We start from the raw sequence: 22165 nt of genomic DNA on the forward strand, positions 1-22165 counted from the left end.
TTTAATTTGAGGCTCAACATATACCCTAGAATGACTTTAGGACTCGTGCATTTCATGAACACCATTAGGAGACATTTATGGACTTAGAAATATTTTTAAAACCCTGGAAAATATTTTTATAAAAGAGCCAAGAAAGAGAACAAAGCAGATTTTTAAACTAGAAAGAAAAAATTCAGAAAATGGGAACTTCAGTAGCCTGAAGTTAATCTCAGTCGCTTGAAGAATTTCTTCAGGAGACCGAAGATTAAGTTTAGTAGCCTGAAGAGTTAATGGTGAAACACAGAATCTGGCCAAGGCACTTCGGTCGCCTAAACATGGCACTTCAAGCTCCTGAACTCATCACTTCAAGAGCCTGAACCCTACTTCAATTGCCGGACTTTGTGTTCAGGTTATTTTTTCGAAGTTTTAAGGAACTTTAGTCACCTGGGCCTTCGACCTCAGTCTCTTGAACTTGCGGGAAAACTTAAAAATTTAATTTTTATTATGAGAACTCGCGAGATATTTTTTAATCCAACGGTCAAGATTGATTCTAAGGGCAAATCACCTATATATTGAACATCTAAACACTAGTGCTAAAGCTAAGCCTTTGGGAGAGAAGAGAACAAACCTTAAGTGGGTTGCTCAAGGTGATGATGTAGGCCGGGTTGGTTAAACCTCGTAAAAATTGTGTTTGCATTCTCTCTTCCCTTATAGTTTTAATTTTCGCACTACACTTCATTACTTACATTGCATGTATGTTTGTTGGATAATCTCACACGAATTTGATAAGTAATTGGTTACATTTAGACATAGGGACTAAGCGGTGAATAAGATTTCAAAGAATTTTTATAATACCCAATTCACCCCCCTCTTGGGATTACACCTAAATCAACATTTGGTATCAGAGAGAGTTTACATAGACTTGATAGTTCATTTGTAAAAAGATCCTGATGGATTATTGTGGTGTATCCCCATTTGGTGTGGAACAAATCCCCGCAAGACCTCCAATGTTTTATGGTGAAAATTTCACCGAGTGGAAAATGAGAATGACTGTTTTATCAAATCAATGGATTGGAAGACTTGGAAAATAATTGCTCAAGGAAACCTAGTTCCTATGAAAATTATTGATAATGTTGAAATTCCTAAATCTAAATATAAGCTGAATGAGAATGACATGAAATTAATGCAAACAAATTTCGGTACTATGAATATTCTATTGCTTGGTTTAGATACTAATGTTTTTCAGGAAATTAAGTCATGTTAAAGTGTTAAGGAGATACGGGAAGAACTCGATAGGAGATTTGGGGAGACCAAAGGAAAGAAGTCCTCTACTTGGGAAGATCCATACTCAAATGATAAGGTAGTAAAAAATTGTGGCCTAGTTGCATTAGTTGATGAAGAGGTACACTCTACTCATTCTACTTCTTATTCAAATTCTCAAAATGATTCATGCAATGATTGTGATACATCTTGTGATACTTCTGGTAGTAAATATTATAATGAATCTGATAATGATAACATGACATCTTATGAGGAATTACAAAAGGAATTTGCTAAGGCTTATAAAATGTTAACAAAGATGTCCAAAAAGAATATAATGTTGAAAAGTAAAAATAAAGACTTAGCAAAACAATTATAAGAGTTTCGAGAATCTCATACTTCTTGGGAAAAAGAAAAGACTGAAAAGGAATTAGAAATAAAGAGATTAATAACCAAGAATGAGGCATCACTGAAAGATTTAGAATAAAAAATTAGTGTTGAAAAAGAAAAGGACTTGAAAATCTTGAAATTAGAAAACACGAATGATATGATGACAAAAGAGCTGGAAGAGTTAAGATCCAAGATTTCGAGTGATAATGCAAAAGATCTTAAAATTTCTGAACTTAAATGTAAAGCAAACAAAATGACTGATGAATTGGTAAAATTACAAGCTGTTTGCAAAGACTTAAAGAATTTAAAAATTCAAGACCTAGAAAGAAAGATAGAGGATCAACCTAAGATCATCCACACATTTACTAAGGGAAAAGAAATTTTTGACAAGCTCTTAGGTTCTCAAAAGATGACCTTAGACAAAGAAGATATAGGTTACAATGGAATTGAAAATAGGAGAAGAAAGAACCTATGCATGGGGCATTTTGTTAAAGCATCAAAATTCTATGCTAGTACCTCCTCCAGATCGTATGCTCACACCACCTGCATATTATGTAAAAATAAAGGACACATTAAATTTGATTGTCCATTTAAAAGGAAAGGTGTGAAACTCAAACAGGTTTGGCGAGTCAAAGAAAAATGAGTACCAAACACACCCCACAAACTCCTCTTTAGATTTTAGGATTGAGAATTTAGTGAAGTCAGCCTCATAAACAAAAGGGGGTCATGATGACTAATAGGCTTGGGCAATAGTATATGCTTAAAATGTAAAATCTTAGTATGTGTATTTACTCTACTATTATTATACTAAGAATCCTACAAGAAAGTTAAGTTAATATGATTCCTTTAAGCAATATATCCATTCTAACTACCTAATGCTTTTATATCATAATGATTGGGTAAAATGTTAAAAAAATGAATAGTATGCAAATCTTGAGGTATTCAAAGTGAAGGTTGAGAGATTAACTGTTAAAATATCAGGAACCTCATATCCTTACAATGAGTAACATAAATCATAACATTGAAGAATAAATCCACTTCCAAATAAACTAAAGCATTGTTGTTTAGTGAATAATTCTTATTGCTTAACACATGCTTAAATATTAAAATCCTAAGTTAAGCAAATCATGTCCATTGCATAAGATTGAGCCTTTAGGAATAAATCATATATTAAACATCATCTAATCCTAAACTCATTCTTGGAGACTCAAAGGATTAAATCAGTCATCATTCTAGCCACAAGCACTAATAACCATAAATTCCATATCTATCAAGTGCTTATTAAAAGATATCCTATAATAATCAAATCAGTGGGATTCTCTAAGGGATCCAAATGGTTTATCAAGACATTTTCAATTTGCGCTTAAAATGTAAAAATCCCTAATTTTGATTTGTGATTAAATAATATCCTCCACAAGATACCTTTACCATACCATGATCATATCCGATAAAGTTTAATCTATTATAGGCTCGTACCCTTGCTAAAAATTGAAGACATACTTATAAGGTACCATCCAATAATTGGAAAATTAGAAATACCCAAAGAGCAGTATTCAAAAATTAATATTCTCCCAAATTGCTCATTGCCTAAGTAGTTGGATATATTCACTTCCATGAAAATATTTTGAATATTGTCTACACACAATGAATATTCTTCTGAACTTAAAGATAATTAAAATTGTTAAGAGTATTCACAAAATCTCACCTCACAAGCTCTCAAACTTCAAGTCAAATCTATTAGAAGAGTTTGAATGTGTCAAATAGCTAAGTTATATGCTATAGGTTTCAATCTATATGATAATGCAAAACACTAGGAAACCTGTGCATTGAGATCCATAAGAAAAGAAGCAATATAGGCTTATGACCCTGTAGTAGAATTGTTTATGACTTGTTGGTCCTTTAAGCTAAAGTAGGTAAAGTCAAGTATAAATCATTCAAAATCTTAGAACACTAGGCTATACTGGTGAAAAATGATTACAAGGAAAAGACAAAAGAATATGATAAGTGCGTAACAGAAGGGGAGTGAATTAACTTGAAAATACTATGACCCTGAAACTTAAGCATATTCACATTTAGTATAATTTGTTGTATTTATATATGGTATCAAATCATGGATGGTATGTGTAAAATCTTTTGTGCATATTTGATGCAACATGTTAACTACATGAATTTTGTTTGGACTATATAAAACTAAACTTAGTGCATGCTTGAAAATATTTAGGGGTGCTGAGCTCCATTCCTAGAGAAAGAGCATAGAGAACTCATGTGCATCATAGTATCGCTATGATTGGTCTAAAATACTTTACTATGATTGCTTATATGGTTTTGAACTAGTAGTGAAATTAATCCTTGATAAGTATAAGCATTTCATTTCATCTATGCAAGTATTCAAATTCATAGGGGGAGCATTTGGAAATTATTGTATGGCATGCACTAAATAATGATGATTATATTGAATACTCTAAATGAAAAATATATTGCTTTGCCAAAAACTCCATGAGTCTTTTCGGAATGTACTTAAAGCTAATATCTATAGTACAATGTGTTTTGAGGAACCAAAAGGTGAGAGATATATTGTGACGACCTGCTTAATTTGCATATTTTTTTTTCACATTACAAAATCACAATCCTTAACTCAGCAGATCATAATTTACCTGGACCCGTGGGTACCAGGGATACGTCAAAACACATAACGGAAGCCTAAGCAGTAGGAAACATTTAATCACAATGTTATAAATACGAAAACAACTATCACATTACCATAAATACCAGAGTCACTATATCCACTATATTTCAGTATATACATCCCAAAAATAAAATCTAGGGACATTTCCCACAAAATCCAACTGTCCCTACTAAAACTTACCCTTCAAAGAGGGCAGACAAACAACTCTAAATCAGCGGGGCTTTTCCCGCTATCCTATCTGGGGCTCCTAAAAAGTTTATAAAATTTTGGGGTGAGACACCTCTCAGTAAGGGAAATAAACTAATACTAGTGTGTGGCAACATGAGTATTCTGTGTTATACATATATTATACAAAATATATTTAATAAACTGTTATGTCAAATCTGGGAAAACATATATATCATCAAAACATGGCAGAATGTATGGCATTTTCATAAACATATATCATCTCATATAATAATAATACAAAAACATTCCTGGTAGGTTAGTTGGTTGTTGTCATGTATTACCCCCACATGACTGGGTTGTGTGGCTCGAAGGCGGGACCTAACAATGGTTGGTCGAGTACTACCAAGTCAAAAGTACAGTCTGTAAGTCTAATGGGTCTGCCTGACCTGGTCCGTACACCAGAGGCGCTCACACACTTCTTAAAAACCACATCGACCATCCAATCTCACACCACTCTGTACAGTGGCTTTAACACAAATATCATGATCACGAAGACCATGGACATAAAGCAACTGTACCATGCAAGTGCTAGCCTAAACCAAGCCAATCAGGTTCTGATACCCTATAACATATATTGAAACTGTGATACATGAATATTTCATATCATTAGTTTTCAAATCAATCATATCATTTTGCATATATACGTATATCATGAAAATCATCGGCCCGTACACCGGTATTTCACATTTTACCATAGCTCGGCCCGTACGCCGGAAAATTATAGCATAGCCCGTATGCTAGCAAATCATTTCCATATCTCGGCCTATATGTTGGCAAACATATCTATAGCTCAGCCCGTACGCTGGCAAATCATACACATAGCTCGGTCCATACACCGACAAATATATCAAAATCTCAGCCCACACGCTGGTTTTCCATTATAAAAATCCGTATCATTAACACATTCCCAGAAAACAGTATTTCATAACAATTTCTACCCATGCCACACTAACAGGTTTTTCGCATATTCAACATACCATCATTTTCAACAGTATTTTCCCAAATACAAATCATATATATAAATATATTTGTTTTCATGAAATAAAATGCTATAACAATATACATAGTTTTCATAAAATACTAGCTTAGTTTATCCCCTTACCTGATTCTTGAAAAGCCCCTACGAAAATCTGTCCTGCACCCGCAGGGTTCCTAACTCAATACCCTGGAAATGAAAACTTGCAGTACTAAACTTCAGTATTTTCATGTGTATATCATTTCCTATAACTACCGTAAGACCAAATTTGGCTTAAAAAAACCTTACCTCAACTCAGGGATGATTTTCAACGGAGTTCCACCGACGATCCGCTCCTGCAGATTTGGAGAGAACTTCCCTAGGAGTGTTGTGGTGGCTTCAATCCTCGAACCGGCGGAAATACGGCCTAAAATTGAAGGGAGAAGAGGAGGGAGTCGTAGGGGGAGAGAGAGTGTGAGAGGTTGCTTAATTTTGAAGTAAAAAATCTAGGATTTTTGATATTTATAGGACTGGATTCGTCGATGAGCCACGTCATCTCGTCGACGAGTCCTTTAATAATTTCATCGACAAAACCCACTCCTCGTCGACGAAATCCAGACTACTCAAAACCTTTCTCGGTATTTCCTCATCGACGAATCTTGCCTTTGTCGACGAGGTCCTCTTATGCCCTCGTCGACGAATCCCCTATGTTCGTCGACGAGGCCCTGATAATTCCCTTCAATTATTCCTTCCAAAATGCAACATCGTTGACGAATGGACGAAGTCAACTGCCTCCTTCTATTTCCAGTTTCCATTTTCCTTTCTTTTATTATTTAAATACCATTATTCTTCGGGTCCTTACATATATACTAGAGTAAATTTTTGGATGAGAACTAAAGCGGGGGAGATTTTTTAATTGCATAATCTACAATGTGTATGAACTTAAATAAATAAAATAGGGGAGAGCGTTTCTGAGCTAAAATAAATATAGTTCCCTAGAATTATAGTAGATGACATAATTCAGGGGGGCAACGTTACTTAACATTCACAATTTGTTAAAAAAAATCTCATAGTCTGCTCATTTGTTCCCAATCGGTATTGAAATTTTAAGATGTAAACAATTGGTATCACATCAACTAACCTTTGGTATTCTCACATAATCTTTGAAATTTGGCACACTGTGTATGTTCACAATGTAAGTTACATTCCACAACACAGATTTATGCATTAGCAAGGGGGATGGTTGATGTCAAAAGGAGGAGAAGTAAATTTTTTTAAAATCCAATGGTTGAACAAGTTTAAAACTTTAAGATTTCTAAAGGGATAAGAACATAAGGGTATGTCCACTCATGTCTCATTATTATACACCTTTTTGTTGATGTCAAAAGGGGGAGAAAAATCAGGAACAAAATTGCTTTGGCAAAACTAATTGTGCAAAGGGGGAGAAGGATAAAAACAAAAATTGTTGAAAGAGAAGAATCAGACTAAATACTTTGTGTATGAACATGAGCATATTTCATTTGGAATCAAGCTAAATAACGTGTGTATGAACATGAGCATATTTCATTTATTAAGTATTTGATGTATTAATTGAAGGGAGCCTTGTTAGGCGTAACCTATTATATATTTTTGCTCGTGTATTTGTCATTATCAAAAAGGGGGAGATTGTTGACTTTGCGAGTCCAATCTGGTTTTGATAATGGCAAATCACTTGGTATTTAATCTGTGCATTGAGATTGTGAACAGGAACTATATTTAGCATGCACAGAAGGATAACAAGTCATGAAAGCCATAAAGAATAAAACATACATATCTGGGCAAGATTCATGGAACTCAAAGAGTACAAGAATGAAGATACAAGTGACAAGTTCAATAACGTCATGGGAATGGGTACTTAGAACTCATGTATTTATATTTTCATATGATTTAATTTGAGGCTCAACATATACCCTAAAATGACTTTAGGACTCATGCATTTCATGAACACCATTTGAGGACATTTATGGACTTAGAAATATTTTTAAAACTTTGGAAAATATTTTTATAAAAGAGTCAAGAAAGAAAGCAAAGCAGATTTTTAAACTAGAAAGAAAAAATTCAGAAAATGGGAACTTCAGTAGCCTGAAGTTAACCTCAATCACCTGAAGAATTTCTTCACCAGACCGAAGATTAAGTTCAGTAGCCTGAAGAATTAATGGTGAAACACAGAATCTGGCCAAGGCACTTCGGTTGCCTAAACATGGCACTTTAGGCACCTGAACTCATCACTTTAGGAGCCTGAACCCTACTTTAGTTGCTTAACTCTGTGTTCAGGCTATTTTTTTAAAAATTTTAAGGAACTTCAGTCGATTGGGCTTTTGACCTCAGTCGCCTAAACTTGCGGGAAAACTTAAAATTTTAATTTTTATTAAGATAACTCACGAAATATTTTTTAATCCAACGGTCAAGATTGATTCTAAGGGTAAAACACCTATATATTGAGCATCTAAGCCTTAGTGCTAAAGCTAAGACTTTGGAAGAGAAGAGAACAAACCTTTTATAGAGATTTGCACGTTTAGCACAACTTTGAACACACTATTGAAACCTTTGCCTGGGATTTCAATGTTCTTACATCGAATATGAGCTAAGGTTATCTCGTTTGTCAAAAAGAAATCTAGCTATCATTGTGGAATCATTTTGGTATTGAGGTTTGGTAAATAGATCTACACGTTGATATTTCTTTTCATAGAGTTTTTCATATAAACTTATTTGCTTGATTGATATATATTTTTTCAAAGAACTTCTCATTCCAAAATTTATTGTTGAAATAAGTTGAGTGATTGATAGTGAGTATACTTTCATATAGATTATTTAGATAATCTCACTACTTGATAAAGGGTTTCGTCATTAGTTAAATAGTTTGATTCAAGTGTGTATTTAGTTAAAGGATCTATATTTTAGATATATTAAAAACACTTGATTAAATATCCTTGGTGTTCATAAATATTTATTTTATTGAGGGGTATTTTCTTTGGAAAACGTTATATTCAGTTTTTGATCTTTAGAAATCATACTATACATATATATAGATTTGAATGTTACAAGGATCGTGTTGTGATTGAATATTTGAAAGAAAGTTTTGTGATTTTGATTGATATAATATTCAAGATTAAGCTTTTGAAAAGTTCACATTAGATATTCATCCATTTTCGCAAAGTGAACTAGAACCCAAACTTTCTCCAAAGTTTTTAATCATATCATTACTTGGGAGTTTTTGTAAAAAGGGAAATTATGTGTTGACGCATTTCATTCATAAAACGATTGTATTATTTTCATACATTTTGAGCTTCAAGTTTAATCATATGATTATGTATTAGGAATTTCCATTGTACTCACTAGCTTTGTTAGAAGCAACATTGAGTGTTTTGCAAATTAAATTGTATTCACGGTTCGGTTTGTGAACCGGGTTTGAGGAGAGAGTTGTATCTCTTGTAAGCAGCGGAGTAGAAGGAAGTTGTACCTCTTGTAAGAAGCGGATTGTAAGGGAAGCTCCGTCCCAATTTAAGGAGTAGGGATTAGAGTGGAATCCTTGAGTGGATTGCTCAAGGCGAGGACATAGGTCGGGTTGGCTAAACCTCGTAAAAACTATGTTTGCATTCTCTCTTCCCTTATCTTTTTAATTTCCGCACTACATTTCATTACTTACATTGCATGTATGTTTGTTGGATAATTTCACACGAACTTGATAAGTAATTGGTTACATTTAGACCTAGGGACTAAGTGGTGAATAAGATTTCAAAGAATTTTTAAAATACTCAATTCACCCTCCCTCTTGGGATTACACCTAAATCAACAAAGTTGTTATACTTTAGAAACCTAACCTCGGTGTATGATATTTTTCTAACTTATTATTACGTGTACCAAAATCTCTTATAATCATACCCCCTCACACCAATTGATAACTTATGAGTTTTTAATGTTCCAATAGTTTGTATTGTCTCGATTTGTTCCATATCTTACTCTTAGGGCTGCATGTCGATCATCACCTTCTATCGAGCCTTTTTGATTGGTCTAAAAAAAATATATAGTTCTCAAGTACTTCTTAAATAATAGTACTTTGATAAAAATAGAATAATTGTTCGTTACTTTTGTTGTATTACAATCATCACCTTCTATTAAGCCTTTGTAGAAGGTCCATAAAAATGCTCAATTTTTCAACTTCTTATATAATAATATTTTGATGAAAAAAGGAGTAATAATATTTAGCTTAGACTTTGTTTGTATAGACTCTAGTATGGTACGATATATGTATAGAATGAACTTTTCCGCTACGTATATGTCGTGTATGTGAATGTGTATAGGGTGTACGGGAACCCCATGGGGTCGGACCCTCATTCATTATGGTATCATGTGTATTTTGTATGATACAGGGACAGGTTAGGTTACTACATCACACCTTGGGGCCCATTGCCAGGTTCGGGGCGTGACAAGGAACTAGTCGACAGGTGTACTTCACTCGTCTAACCTTTTTACAATTATAACAAGTAGGAGGTTCATTTTTTGTTTCCTTTTTACTTGTCTCCCCTTTTCGGGTTTTAAACCTTTAAAATTTCGAGTGAATTTCTTATTCTTTTTGAAAAACTTACCAAGTCTTCTAGTAATGTTGGCTAATTCATCATCGTCTAATTCGTTTTCTTCTTCTTCTTCTTCTTCTTCTTCACTAGAGTTATCTTTAGCGGCTTTGAGGGCTATTGATTTCTTATTTTCATTCTAAGAATTTCTTTCATTTATCGCCATCTCATAAGTGAGGAGCGATCCTATCAATTTATCTAGGGAAGTATTTTTCAAGTTTCTTCCTTCTATTATTGCAGTTGCCTTAGGTTCCCAAATTGGTGGAAGTCCTCTAAGGATTTTTCATATCATTTCATAAGTTGAGTAATTCTTTCCTAAGGCATTGAGGAAGTTTATTATGTGGGTGAACTTAGTGTACATACTAGTAATAGTTTCATTCGAGTTCATCCTAAAAGCTTTATACTCGCTAGTGAGCATATCGATTCTATTATCTCTTGCATCAATAGTGCCTTCATAGGTTACTTCAAGTTTTTCCTAAATTTCTTTAGCTGATTTACATGCCATAATCCTATTGAATTCATTTACGTCAAGAACACAATATAAAGCATTCATAGCACTTGAATTTACTTGCAACATCTTGTGGTCATTGTCGGTCATCTCTTTTTCTTCTTTAGGTATTTCTTTACCGTCTATGATTTTAGTGGGGATAAGGTCACCATGTGTGACAACTCTCCATGCTTTCCAATCCATAGTTTGTAAATAGATTCTCATTCTTTGTTTCCAAAAGGTGTAGTTTACACCACAGAAAATAGGTGGTTTAGATGAGGATTGACCTTCAGCAAAGAGAGATACACCTAGGTGTACCATAGAGATCTTTATATAGCTTCTAATTTAAGATTTTATATAACCCCGCTCTGATACCAATTGAGAAGTAAGGTGTACTCCTAAGAGGGGGAGGGGTGAATTGGGTTTTTAAAATTTCTTTGGAAACTTTAATCAATTTCAATCACACTCTCCAATTAACAACACAATTAAATCTATCAGCAACTTCACACCAATATGATTGATTTTCAATGATATACTCAATCTAATCAATAAGATAAAAATAGAACCAAACTAATCAACCACAATATATTCAACCAAGATATGAGATTCAGCTTTTATACAACTTTCAACTTTTACAGCCCTGTAGAGAATGAAATTTATCTTTCAAGATGATCAGCAATATCACATATAACACTCTTTCCAAAAGCTTAGACTTTAAATAAACTTTTAGTTAAAGAGTCTTTGAGTGTTAACCAATCAACGTACTCCCTTATGATTTCTACAAATTATTGATCAACCAATATACTCCCGTTCAGTTTCTGCAATCCCAAAAACAAATTAAACTTTAGTTTATTTAATTTCCAAACTATGTAGTTTTTATAATCATGAAATTTAAAACATCCATGTAGTTTATAAGTATGCTGGAATTTAAAGAGTAAAGGAAAGAGGAAAAGACCAAGGTTTTTATGAGGTTCTACTTATCCCTAGCCTATGTCCGTGCCTTAGGCAAACCACCTAAGGATTCCACTATACCTATTCCTTTTTGGGGGGAACAAAAACCGTTACAAGCGATACCCCACGCTCAAACACTCATTCACTAGGCTAAAACAATGCCTCTCCAAGCGATATCCCACGCTTGGACACTCCTTCAATAGGCTAGAGTAATAAGCTCTCCAAGCGATACCCCACGCTCGATCAACAACCCAACAACCTGGAATCATCCAACAACTACAAGAAACACAAAATAATTGTTACATACAAGAACACTCTCTTAAAGAGCAGATTAGTGCAAATTTAGCACTATATACTTCAATAATTAAATATCAATATGAAATATAATTGAAGCTCAAGTATAAAATTCACCAAGATTTCTTCTTAGATGAAGATCGGTAGTAGAAATTAGATTTGAGATGATTAGTACTTCATTTTCTCAGAAAAAGAGTATTGCAAGATAAAGAGCAAGGGAGAGCTTTGTATGCAAGAAAGCTTTCAGCAGATTTTCAATTCTTTCTTTCTTTCTTCTTGGTTGTATTTGATTTGCAAAACCATGTATTTATAGGCTTAGAAAAGTGTTTTCGTGATCCCCAAGTTTACTCGGAGTATCTTCCAAGTTTTCATTAATTTTTGGGCACAAGAAACTTTTATTTGAAATTTAAAATATTTAAAATTTCTAACCGTTAACAGTGTTCAGACGACTACACTTTCGAGTTCAGTCTTCTGATGTTCATTAAAGCACTGAAAATTATAGTCTGGACATAGGGTCAAACAACTGAATTGAGGGTTCAGTCTTCTGAAGTCCCAACTCAGACGACTAAGCTGAAGGTTCAGTCTTTTGAGGGTGTTATGTCTGTTCTGCAGACTTAAGTCTTCATGCTTGTCTTTCTTTGAGCTCTCTTGCTTTGTCTTTCTTTGAGTCCATCTTGTCTTCAAGCTTTAATATACTTTAAGCTTTTTATCAAGTCCTCTTTAACATCTGTGCTCTTTTATTCTTCAAGCTTTGAATCATCTTTGAATCCATGGTTTGACTCTTTAAGCTTCTTTTGATCATCTTTCTTTGAAATATAAGCTTTGAATCATCCTTATGAACACTTGACCTTGCTTTCTCATAGATGAGTCTTCAAATGTCATCACTTAACCAAATTTGTTAAGTTCTTTTTATTTGTTATCATCAAAACAGGATTTTAAACCTTATAAGGCCAACAAGTAACTTGGTTCCAAGTGGCCTAGGATAAATTTTAGGCCATGTGTTGACATACTTGTAAAACCGAAGAACTAGAGATAGTCAAATCAAACAACATTGGTGATATCTTTTACCCAAAAGCATAGTTCCCTTGAAAGTTGTTAATAGGGACATCATTGGAAAAACATGAACTCTCCTCTCCACATATTGGAATTTGAAAACTATTGAGGTGGAATTAAGATATGGCAAATATTGTTTTCAGAATCTCGTCCATTGATTGAATAGACATTGGTTCACAAGCATTCATGAAAAGGAGGTTTGTGCATCTTTATGCATTGTACACATAGCGTCAATAGTAATAGGAAGCATTCCATATACATTTTGTAAAATTTTATCATTACATTAGTAGATTTAGGATATGTCCTCACTTCATGCATCATAATGTTCATATCATACAAATTTATTTCATAGATTTTGTGAATAGTATTCATTTCACTTCTCATATCTTCAATTTGTTGATTTGTTGTTTTTCGTAGATCAGAATGGTTTGTGTTGTACTTAGGGTATAGGGACTGATTCTCCCTAATCCAAGTAGTCATTTTCTTAAATCTTATTTTTCTACCTTAGAAATCTAGATAGTAACTTTCAAGTTGTGAAGTCTACCTCTGAGATCCGGGTAGTCATTTTTCAAGTTATGATTTTCAAGTTGTGATGTTTTGTCAACCTCAGACGCATGTGGCATTAGTTCCCAAATCTGAATGGTTGCTTTCAAGTTGTGATGTTTTGTCTACCTCGAAGGCATGTGGCATTAGTCCCCAATTATGGGTAGTCATTTTCAACTTATGATATTTTTTCTACCTCAGAGGCATATGACATTAATTCCCAGATCTGGGTAGTCACTTTTAAGTTGCGATGTCTACCTCAAAGGCATGCGACATTAGTTGCCAAATTTGAGTAGTCGCTTTTAAGTCATAATGTCTACTTTGAAGGCGTGTGACATTAGTTTCCAAATTCGAGTAGTCGCTTTCAAGTTGTCATGTATATTACAAAGGCATGTGACATTAGTTCCCAAATATAAGTAGTCACATTCAAGTTGTGATGTTTTGTTTACTTCAGAGGCATGTGACATTAGTTCCCAAGTCTAGGTAGTCATTTTTCAAGTTGTGATGGTTTGTTTACCTTAGAGGCTTGCGACATAGTTCCCAAATCCAGGATAGTGATTTCTTCATAAACTAGGACAGTTTATACCTTACTTTATAGGTTTGTTGAATTGACTTAGATTTCAAGCATGTAAATCCACACTTTTTCTTTTGCCAATGTTTTGCTATATAACGCCTAGACCAAAATTTGTCTCCTGTCTTTATAGATTCATTACTATAGATTGCCAAAATAAAGGTATTTCTGTCATTCTAAGCAACAAACATATAAAGAAGGGCAACTATACACATCCCATTTTCTACAGGGCTCTATATAGCAAAATTTAGATATTTTTTCTTTTTAAAAAAAAAATAAAAATTAACGTCCTCTTGGGTCTTTTCCTAGGTATAATCACCATTCAATTCAAATTCAAACATTTCTTTGTAAATATTCATTTGTACAATGTTTTAAAAAATAAATAAATAATACATAGAAAATAAAAAATAAATAAGGAAAAATATTTAAAAATAAAAAATCTAGTGGACCAGCTCCTTTATGCTCGCACCTACACAAACATTATAAGAAGAAATTTTAGTTAGAAATGGATTGGTAATTGCAAATCAAAATTAAAATTAAAAAAAAATTAATTAATCTATCTTTAATTTGATTGATCAATCAAATTTGACTAATCAATCACAGTTAATTGGATTGTTTTCCCTTGGGCCTATAAGTAGTAATCTACATAAAGTTAATAGGGCCAAAAATGGGCGAGAATTGGAGAGAAAAAAACAAGAAGAGTGAAATAGTTGAGAGACTAGAAACCGTTAGATTAAAATTTAAGGAATAGAGAAAGGGTTGAAAATTTGAGAGTGAAAGAAGCTAAAATTTAGCAATTGAGAGTAGCTAAAAAGCAATAAAGGAAGGAGGAACAACTTAGAATTGTTGAAAGCAAAGGAAGTAGAAAACAAAAGTTGATAACATTAGGAACGACAAGGAGGGGGAGTTAAAGGGGTAGATATCTTATATTTTGATTCATTTAAGTACATGACTTGTTTTGAAAATTTAATTGACAATAAATGGAAAGGTAAGAGATTGGGTAAGTTAACAAAATTGTGAGGTATGAATGATTATTCAGATAGTTTAATTTTTGCAAATTTACTCGAAATCAAATTCTTCAAACAGGGTCTCTGAAATGAGCATTTAAAACCCAAGAATCCTTCTAAAATCTCCTAAACATACTCGGGTGTCTAACCCAAATCTGAGAAGATAAACTCAAAAAACTTGAATACCCATACTTAAAAACTTAGATCTGTAAACCTAGATTCAATGTGCGTTTTCTCCCGATGATCGGATCGCTGCCACATTAATAATCTGTGTTAAGTGCTCTGCGTCCGTCAGTTTTTGCCACGTGCCACTCCAATTTTTTTTTTCAAAAATAAATAAAAAATAAAACAAATATTGTGCGATTGTTGCCATGTGTCACCTCGCGTGGTTGACACATGACAGCCCCATCCCTATCTTGTTTTTTAAAATTTTATTGATTTATTTTTAATAATTAAAAAATTTTAAAACTTAGTAAAAATATCAGGAAAAATCAAGAAAATGAGGAAAATAAATAAAAATTCTTTAAGTCATTTTTGACATGAGGAAACAAAAATAATTAAATAAAAACCAAAAATAAATAAAATGGAGAAAAATCTTTAAAATTTCCATAAAATTGTAGAATTTTTTTTTTTTTTGAAAATTCCACAAAAATTATTGAAAAAAATTTTTAAAATCTGGGAATGTTTTAAATATTTTTTTACTTTAATTTGATGCATTTGCATGATTAATTTACCTAGTAAATGTATTTATATATATCATCTTGTGTGTGTATGTGTGCATCCTAGTGATAAAACAAAGGTTAAATAGGTGTTTCAGGTCTCACTTATATCAATTCTTAAGGAAGTTTATCTAATAAGATCCACTTCTTTGGAGGTCTTATTAGATCTTCCTAAATCACACTTGACTTTACATTTTATTTTTATTTTTTTCAAAATTTTAATTTTCATCATATTTGTTTAGAAGTAATGGACTATTTTATTCAAGTTGAAATAATTCACAATTAATTAGGTACTGTTCATAGGATATGTGTGTAGGGGGTGCTAATACCTTCCCTTCGTATGTATTCCCAATCCCAATTTTGGTAAAAACAGACTAAAACTACTAGTTTTTTTATCTTATGATTAGTTATGAGACCAATCAACTAGTAATTAGGTGAACTAATCGCACTTAGGAAAATAACAGGTTAGTGACAACTCCATCGAACCAATATTATTATCATCCTTCACCATTCCGAACCCTTCTTCGAGACATTTGTGACAACGATGAGTTTTTCAAAGCTTACAAATCTTAACTATGATGTGTAGGGACACAAATCATATATAGGTTTTTATGTGTTTGGATGAGATAAGCAATCCCAAAGTAGGGTTGGAAAGTAAATTAGCAATATTCATTGCAGAGAAATTAAAAAAAAAAACAAAAAAAAACAAAATATAGATGGGTTAAACTTGGTATTCATTTCTAAAGCAATCAAATATTTGGCACAAGATATAAAGAGAGCATAAATAATTGGACTATAAGTCACACCTATTACTATATACTCCAAAAAAAATATCAAAGATATTATCAATTATTACATTCAATCAAAACTATAATTAAAACTACAAAAACAAATTATTAAATTAAAAGTCAAAGAAAAATGTTAAAGAGGTCCCTTAAGCTTTTAATTCCAAAACAAATACTCATGCTTCCAAGGATGTGCTTTCACATAATGTACCATTTGGGTTTTTTTAGCTTAAAATAACATGATTTTCTTTATCTCGTAAAAGAAAGAATTGAGTGTCATATTAAATTGAATGAATTTTCCTTTTTAAAGCTAAGAGGTCATTGGCTTCATTATCACAAATTAGGATCATAAAAATCAGAAATAAAAATAAAAACTAAAATTAGAAATTAAAAGCTAAAAATCTACGACTTATTTGATTAATATTGATAAAACTAATATAAATTAAAAAAATAGTCATTTTCATCTTTAAATCAAATAATATTATAAAAATATAATTAGAATAATAAAATTACAATAACACTCATTAAATAAAATACTATAATAAAAATAAAATTTATAATAATTATTTTACTTAATTGTCCCATTTTCAAATTTTACTTTACAATAAAAATTTTATTGGTCATGATAATTAAAAAAATAGTAAAAATATTTTGTTACCGACTTTATTACTGTTTTTTGAAATTTATGTACATTTTTCTTTTAATTTTGTTTAAATTTTTATGATCATTTAATTTTAATTTAAAAGTATATAAAATGAATAATTTAATCTAGAAAAGCTATTTTTAGATGTTAAAATTTCTAACAAAAAGTTATCAAAATAATTGAAAACTATAAAATTTGATTTTCAATTTTTTGACAAACAGCATAAAACCAGTAATAGAACCAGAAAACTGACAACATAAGCAAATGCATTTTCATAATTTGTCTTTTCACTGAAAAAATAAAATCGAAAAACAGAAAACAATATCAAATAGACCCAAATTTGCCTGAATTTAAACAATAGAGTTTCTTTTAAATCCCAAAAACATCCAAATTTAAGTTTAAAATCCACACATCCAAGCACTACCATAAATCCATACCAAGTAAAACCCACCAATAACTGAAAATGTGAGCATTTCTCCCATCACAAAAGAGAACCCAAGAACTGGCCTCCAGAGATCAATCAGGATCACCTCATATGGAGTCCATGTAGGTGAGACTATGTATTTGCACAGTACAATGAGAAGTGTACAGGTTCATTAATAATAGTAAAAACTCAGCACAGTTGAAGCCTATAAAAACCTTCCAAGTAAATACCAAAACAAATATTTACTTCAGATGGATTGTGATAACACTTTGAATCAAACTCCTTTTGCGGTTGAGAGAGAGAGAGAGAGAGAGAGAGAGAGACCAATACCCACTGTCAAGAGTAATCATACAATGATATACTCTTGTCATCTGAGACACTAGCAAGCCTACCAGCTCGAAAACCAGCACTGCCTGTTGGTTGGAAAGCCACTTCCCACACCTGTTCAGTATGGTTGCTCATCGTCTGTAAAGCCAACCTATTTTTAAGATCCCAAAGCCTCACGGTTCGGTCACTTGAGCCGGTCGCAATTGCTGCTCCATCTGGGCTCACATCCACACTCAAAACCCAGTTCACATGACCTGACATGGCTCCAACAAGGCTCTTCCCTTCAGCATCGTACATGTGAATGTGGGCATCATCTGAGGCAGAAAATAGTAACCGGGGATCACTTGGGGAATACACCAGAGACCGCACAGGCATGAAGTGGCCTTCCAGGTGGTGTAAGAATTTGGCACGTGTTACATCAAATATTGAAATTGTGCCATCCATAGAGCCACAAGCCAATCGTCTTCCATCGGGGCTCCAAGCAACAGACAGGACAAACTTCTTGCTTCCACTTTTATCAGCAGGCTTGGACACCTCAGGGCGAGGGATTGAGAGGGTAGCAATTAGTTGCCATGTTTTGATGTCCCATATCTTCACCGATGCACTACTACCACCAGCAACTGCAAGAGCAGTACCCTAAAGAAAACAGAAGTTATAAATATAATTCCCAAACAACATGCTTCCTCCATTTCCAGTGATTTCAATTGATGTTAGGGAAGCATTTTGAGCACAGTAACAACGCATTTCCTTGTAATGCAATGGTTCATCCCAGAGGAATTAGATGGAATGGAAGAGTATCATTAAGGCATGCTTTTTGGCAATACACAGTTTTTTTTCCAAAGAAATTAATCGAATATGAAACTAGCACTTGTATGAAATATAAGAAGAGCACAACATCAGTCACATAGGTAGCCGTCTTGTTAGATTTCATTGCACAAGTAGCTAGTATAAAAAGTATCAAAAACAGAAGCAATGCAGTGAAAGATTATCGCATCAAATTAATCAAACTCCCCAGCATAAAAAAATCCATTGTTCAATTAAACTACGATACAAGCAGAATGAAAATGTTAGGTCAAATATGAAGGAACAGGACATACCATCTGAGATGAGCATAGAAAGAATTTCAAGATAAATAAAGCCAGTTGTGGTTCATTTAACAAATATAAGAAAGAATGTCTGGAAAGTGGAAAAAAAGTTCAACAAACTCAACTGCATAATTTAACTTCTATTAAAGTCTCTTTCAATCTATTTTTGGGAGTGTCAAACTAAAATTGCTCCTTATTAGATCCAGTCATCCCAAACCTGCCTGCAGGCACTCACAAGTCCCATAACCATGGTTATGTGTTCTGTTTTCCCGCATTCCCATCCATTTGTATTACAGTACCATACACTTCCAGTAGATATGTAAAGAAATTGGAATATGTTAAAACTGGGGGAGTCTTCACATCAGGGGAGCCATTATGTGTGAGCTTGACATACATGGATGAGTACCAACTTGACCCAAAAGTTGGGCAATTAAGTCTAGGGTCAACCATGTATATAAGTATCTATCATCCACTCAATTTTTTTCAATGTACTAACAAGTGGAATTACTAATCTCCTCCCTCATTTGTAAGCTCCAACCACTCACCCTTGAATGGAATTCATTCTTCATCACTATCATGCAACCAACTAGAAATCATTACTCAACTTTGGTAAAGCCTCAAAAACCATGAGAGTGCACTCATCTATGGGACTGGCATCCGTAAGATCCACCACTACTCTTCTACAAGATCAACATCTACATGGAAGTCTTCACATGTGGGAGCTATCACTTGTAGGCTTGACAACATGGATGAGCACCAACTTGATCCAAAAGTAAACCACTAGGTCTTGGGCCCAACCCATAAGCACCCATCATCCAATTAATTTTTCCAATGTACTCACAAATGAAATTCTCAATAGAATAATAGTAGAATATATCTTGTTGTAGTAATGGGTTGAAACAGATTTTTCTAAAAGGCAAACCTAAAGAGAACTCATCTGGAGAGGACAAAAAAGCTGAGTAAAGATCTTCCAAAGAAGAGGCAAGGAGAAAACCTCAATGATTATCTGTCATAGTGACTATTGGTTGAAGAACAAAATGGTCAAATACAAAGAAGTCCTTAAAAAACACTTCGTAAGAGTGAGAAAGCAAGGCACTGCAACACCAAAGACAATTTTTCATATTGAAAACAGGATAAAATATAAGATGGCACCTAAAAGTGGCAAATTAGTAGTCACATACATTCATGATTGGCTGAGGTTATTGGAATAGCATCCAATGGGGTGCATAGAGTAGAAATTGTGTCCAGCTAATTTTAAATTAGGTAAAAAGACATTTCAATCAAATGATACATATGGTAAGTGTTCTTAATGTTCGGCAGCATTCTCTAAAAATTGGTATTAAGACATATATCTTAACGAAATTTCTTTATGCTTTGTAATTGATAATTTACCAACACCATTCAATCTCATTCTATTTCCTCCAAGATCCTCATGGAGATAGGGATACCACAAAAATTCAAGTCAATTCAGGACACTCACTGCCCTAAAATTGAAATTGATGTTGTCAAAATTAGATTACTTGGGCAATATGAACAATACATAGGCCTATGCTCAGGCGCTTAGATTTTGAAATTTAGATTCAAACTTGGTGTAGATTCAGATAAAATACTATACAAAACTATGCCAAGCTTCATCCAAATTCACACAAACTTAGACCCAAAGTCTAAACTCCAAGCTCCCAAGGTAGCATAAATTCAGTTGTCCGGCCATGAGACCAACAAGCAGTCCTGAGTAAACCTCGCTTAACTAAAATATAAAACCAGAAAGATGAAGAAAGAGAGGAAGCAACAGAATTATATCTATGCAGAAAATAACATCCAAATTGAGCTTAATTCATTGTTTGGTCACCAAAGAGGGAGGAGAAAGAACACAAAAAACAAAATCTTCAACGTGTGAAACTTGAAAAACATGAAGGGTGGAAATGAAGAAAGAAATAAAAAAAGTCCTTCTTTGGTTGGTTGTCCATGAAACGAAACCCACGCTAAATCAATTAACAAAATTAAAATTTTGTACAGGTCAAGAATTTTTATTTTTTTAAACTATAATTCACGTGGTTTAATTTTGAAAAAACAACGAACAATCCTCAACCTCACTAAGCCAAACAGTTGAATTTTCCGTGAATTTACCGGAATTCGGATTGAGGTTGGAACTGGAGATGAGGCATCTATTTGCTAGCTCCCAAACACGGAAATATCAAAGACCAACCAATTACAATGCTCCCCCTTCAACACATTTTCTCAGCAATCAAACAGAACCCAAAAAAAAAAAATTTATTGTTCACCTGAGGATCAAACTGCATTTTCCAGACTTCAGATGGGGGCGCCTCGAGGGTGGCTAGGGTCTCGTTGGAATCAACATGAAATACTCGCACGAAGCTGTCAAGAGAGGCCGAAGCGGCGATCTCACCGGCGGGGTGGGCGGCGAGGGAGACGACGCCGAGGCAGTGGCCGGTGTTAGTGCGTTCGAGGACGAGCTCGTCGGACTTCCACAGGCGCACGGTCTCGTCCAGCGACCCCGTGAGCAGCCTCGCCGCCCTCGCCTCCGTCGCCGGCACCCACGCGGCGGCCCACACCGAGTCGTCGTGCGCATTCTCCACGGATTTCAGCCCTGCTAGCTTCATTTCTCTGCGCGTGTAGTGAACGTAAAACCCTACAATTGCTAATTTTAGAAGCTCAACTACTCGAGCAATAGGACATCCGGTGTTCCCTCTTTTCTTTGTTTTAAAAAAAAAAAAAAAATTTATAATGGTGAAGTTTAATTTTTGGCAAATGCAGGGTCTCTAATTTTGTTATCGTTATTTATTGAATATATATATATATATATATATATATATATATATATATGATTAAACTTTATTTTGGAATATGTAAGAATAAATAGCAATAAAAATTGTAGTAAGAGAAATAAAAAATGGACGTTGATCCAAACTTTTACTTTTAGTAAGACAAATCGTTAACAATAAATCAATCAAAACAAAAGAAATGGTTTGTAATTCTTGAAGTGTTATTTAGTCTTCCTCTTCGTCTAATTTTATTGTTTTAATTCTCTTCCTCTCTCAACATAAGAAACAATGATGTACGTGAAAATATTTCATAGGGTTACTATTCAAAGGAAGAAAGAAATTATATATGTATTGTTGGTTTTAAGAATGAAATTATCATTTTTAA

At 33.6% G+C, this 22165-nt stretch overlaps 1 protein-coding gene across 1 annotated transcript; it reads right to left on the reverse strand.

Annotated features, from left to right (window-relative positions):
• Positions 1 to 17615: 17615 nt before the first annotated feature.
• On the reverse strand, positions 17616 to 21720 carry LOC131158144 (WD repeat-containing protein VIP3). Its single transcript, XM_058112791.1, has 2 exons — positions 21280 to 21720; positions 17616 to 18548 (listed from the first exon to the last, which is right to left on the reverse strand). The coding sequence occupies exons 1-2, from the start codon at positions 21616 to 21618 to the stop codon at positions 17922 to 17924; spliced, it is 966 nt and encodes a 321-aa protein (XP_057968774.1). The 5' UTR covers positions 21619 to 21720; the 3' UTR covers positions 17616 to 17921.
• Between the last annotated feature and the right edge of the window lie 445 nt (positions 21721 to 22165).

Source organism: Malania oleifera, chromosome 6 (assembly GCF_029873635.1).
Source record: "Malania oleifera isolate guangnan ecotype guangnan chromosome 6, ASM2987363v1, whole genome shotgun sequence".
Classification (NCBI taxonomy): Eukaryota; Viridiplantae; Streptophyta; class Magnoliopsida; order Santalales; family Ximeniaceae; genus Malania; species Malania oleifera.

What these genes read in the sequence shown, in the direction of transcription:
- LOC131158144 (XM_058112791.1), bottom strand. Translation starts at nt 21,618, where the DNA reads ATGAAGCTAGCAGGGCTGAAATCCGTGGAGAATGCGCACGACGACTCG. An exon ending in AAATGCAGTTTGATCCTCAG is followed by an intron (nt 18,549 to 21,279) that starts GTGAACAATAAA and finishes TGTTTTCTTTAG; the next exon opens with GGTACTGCTCTTGCAGTTGC.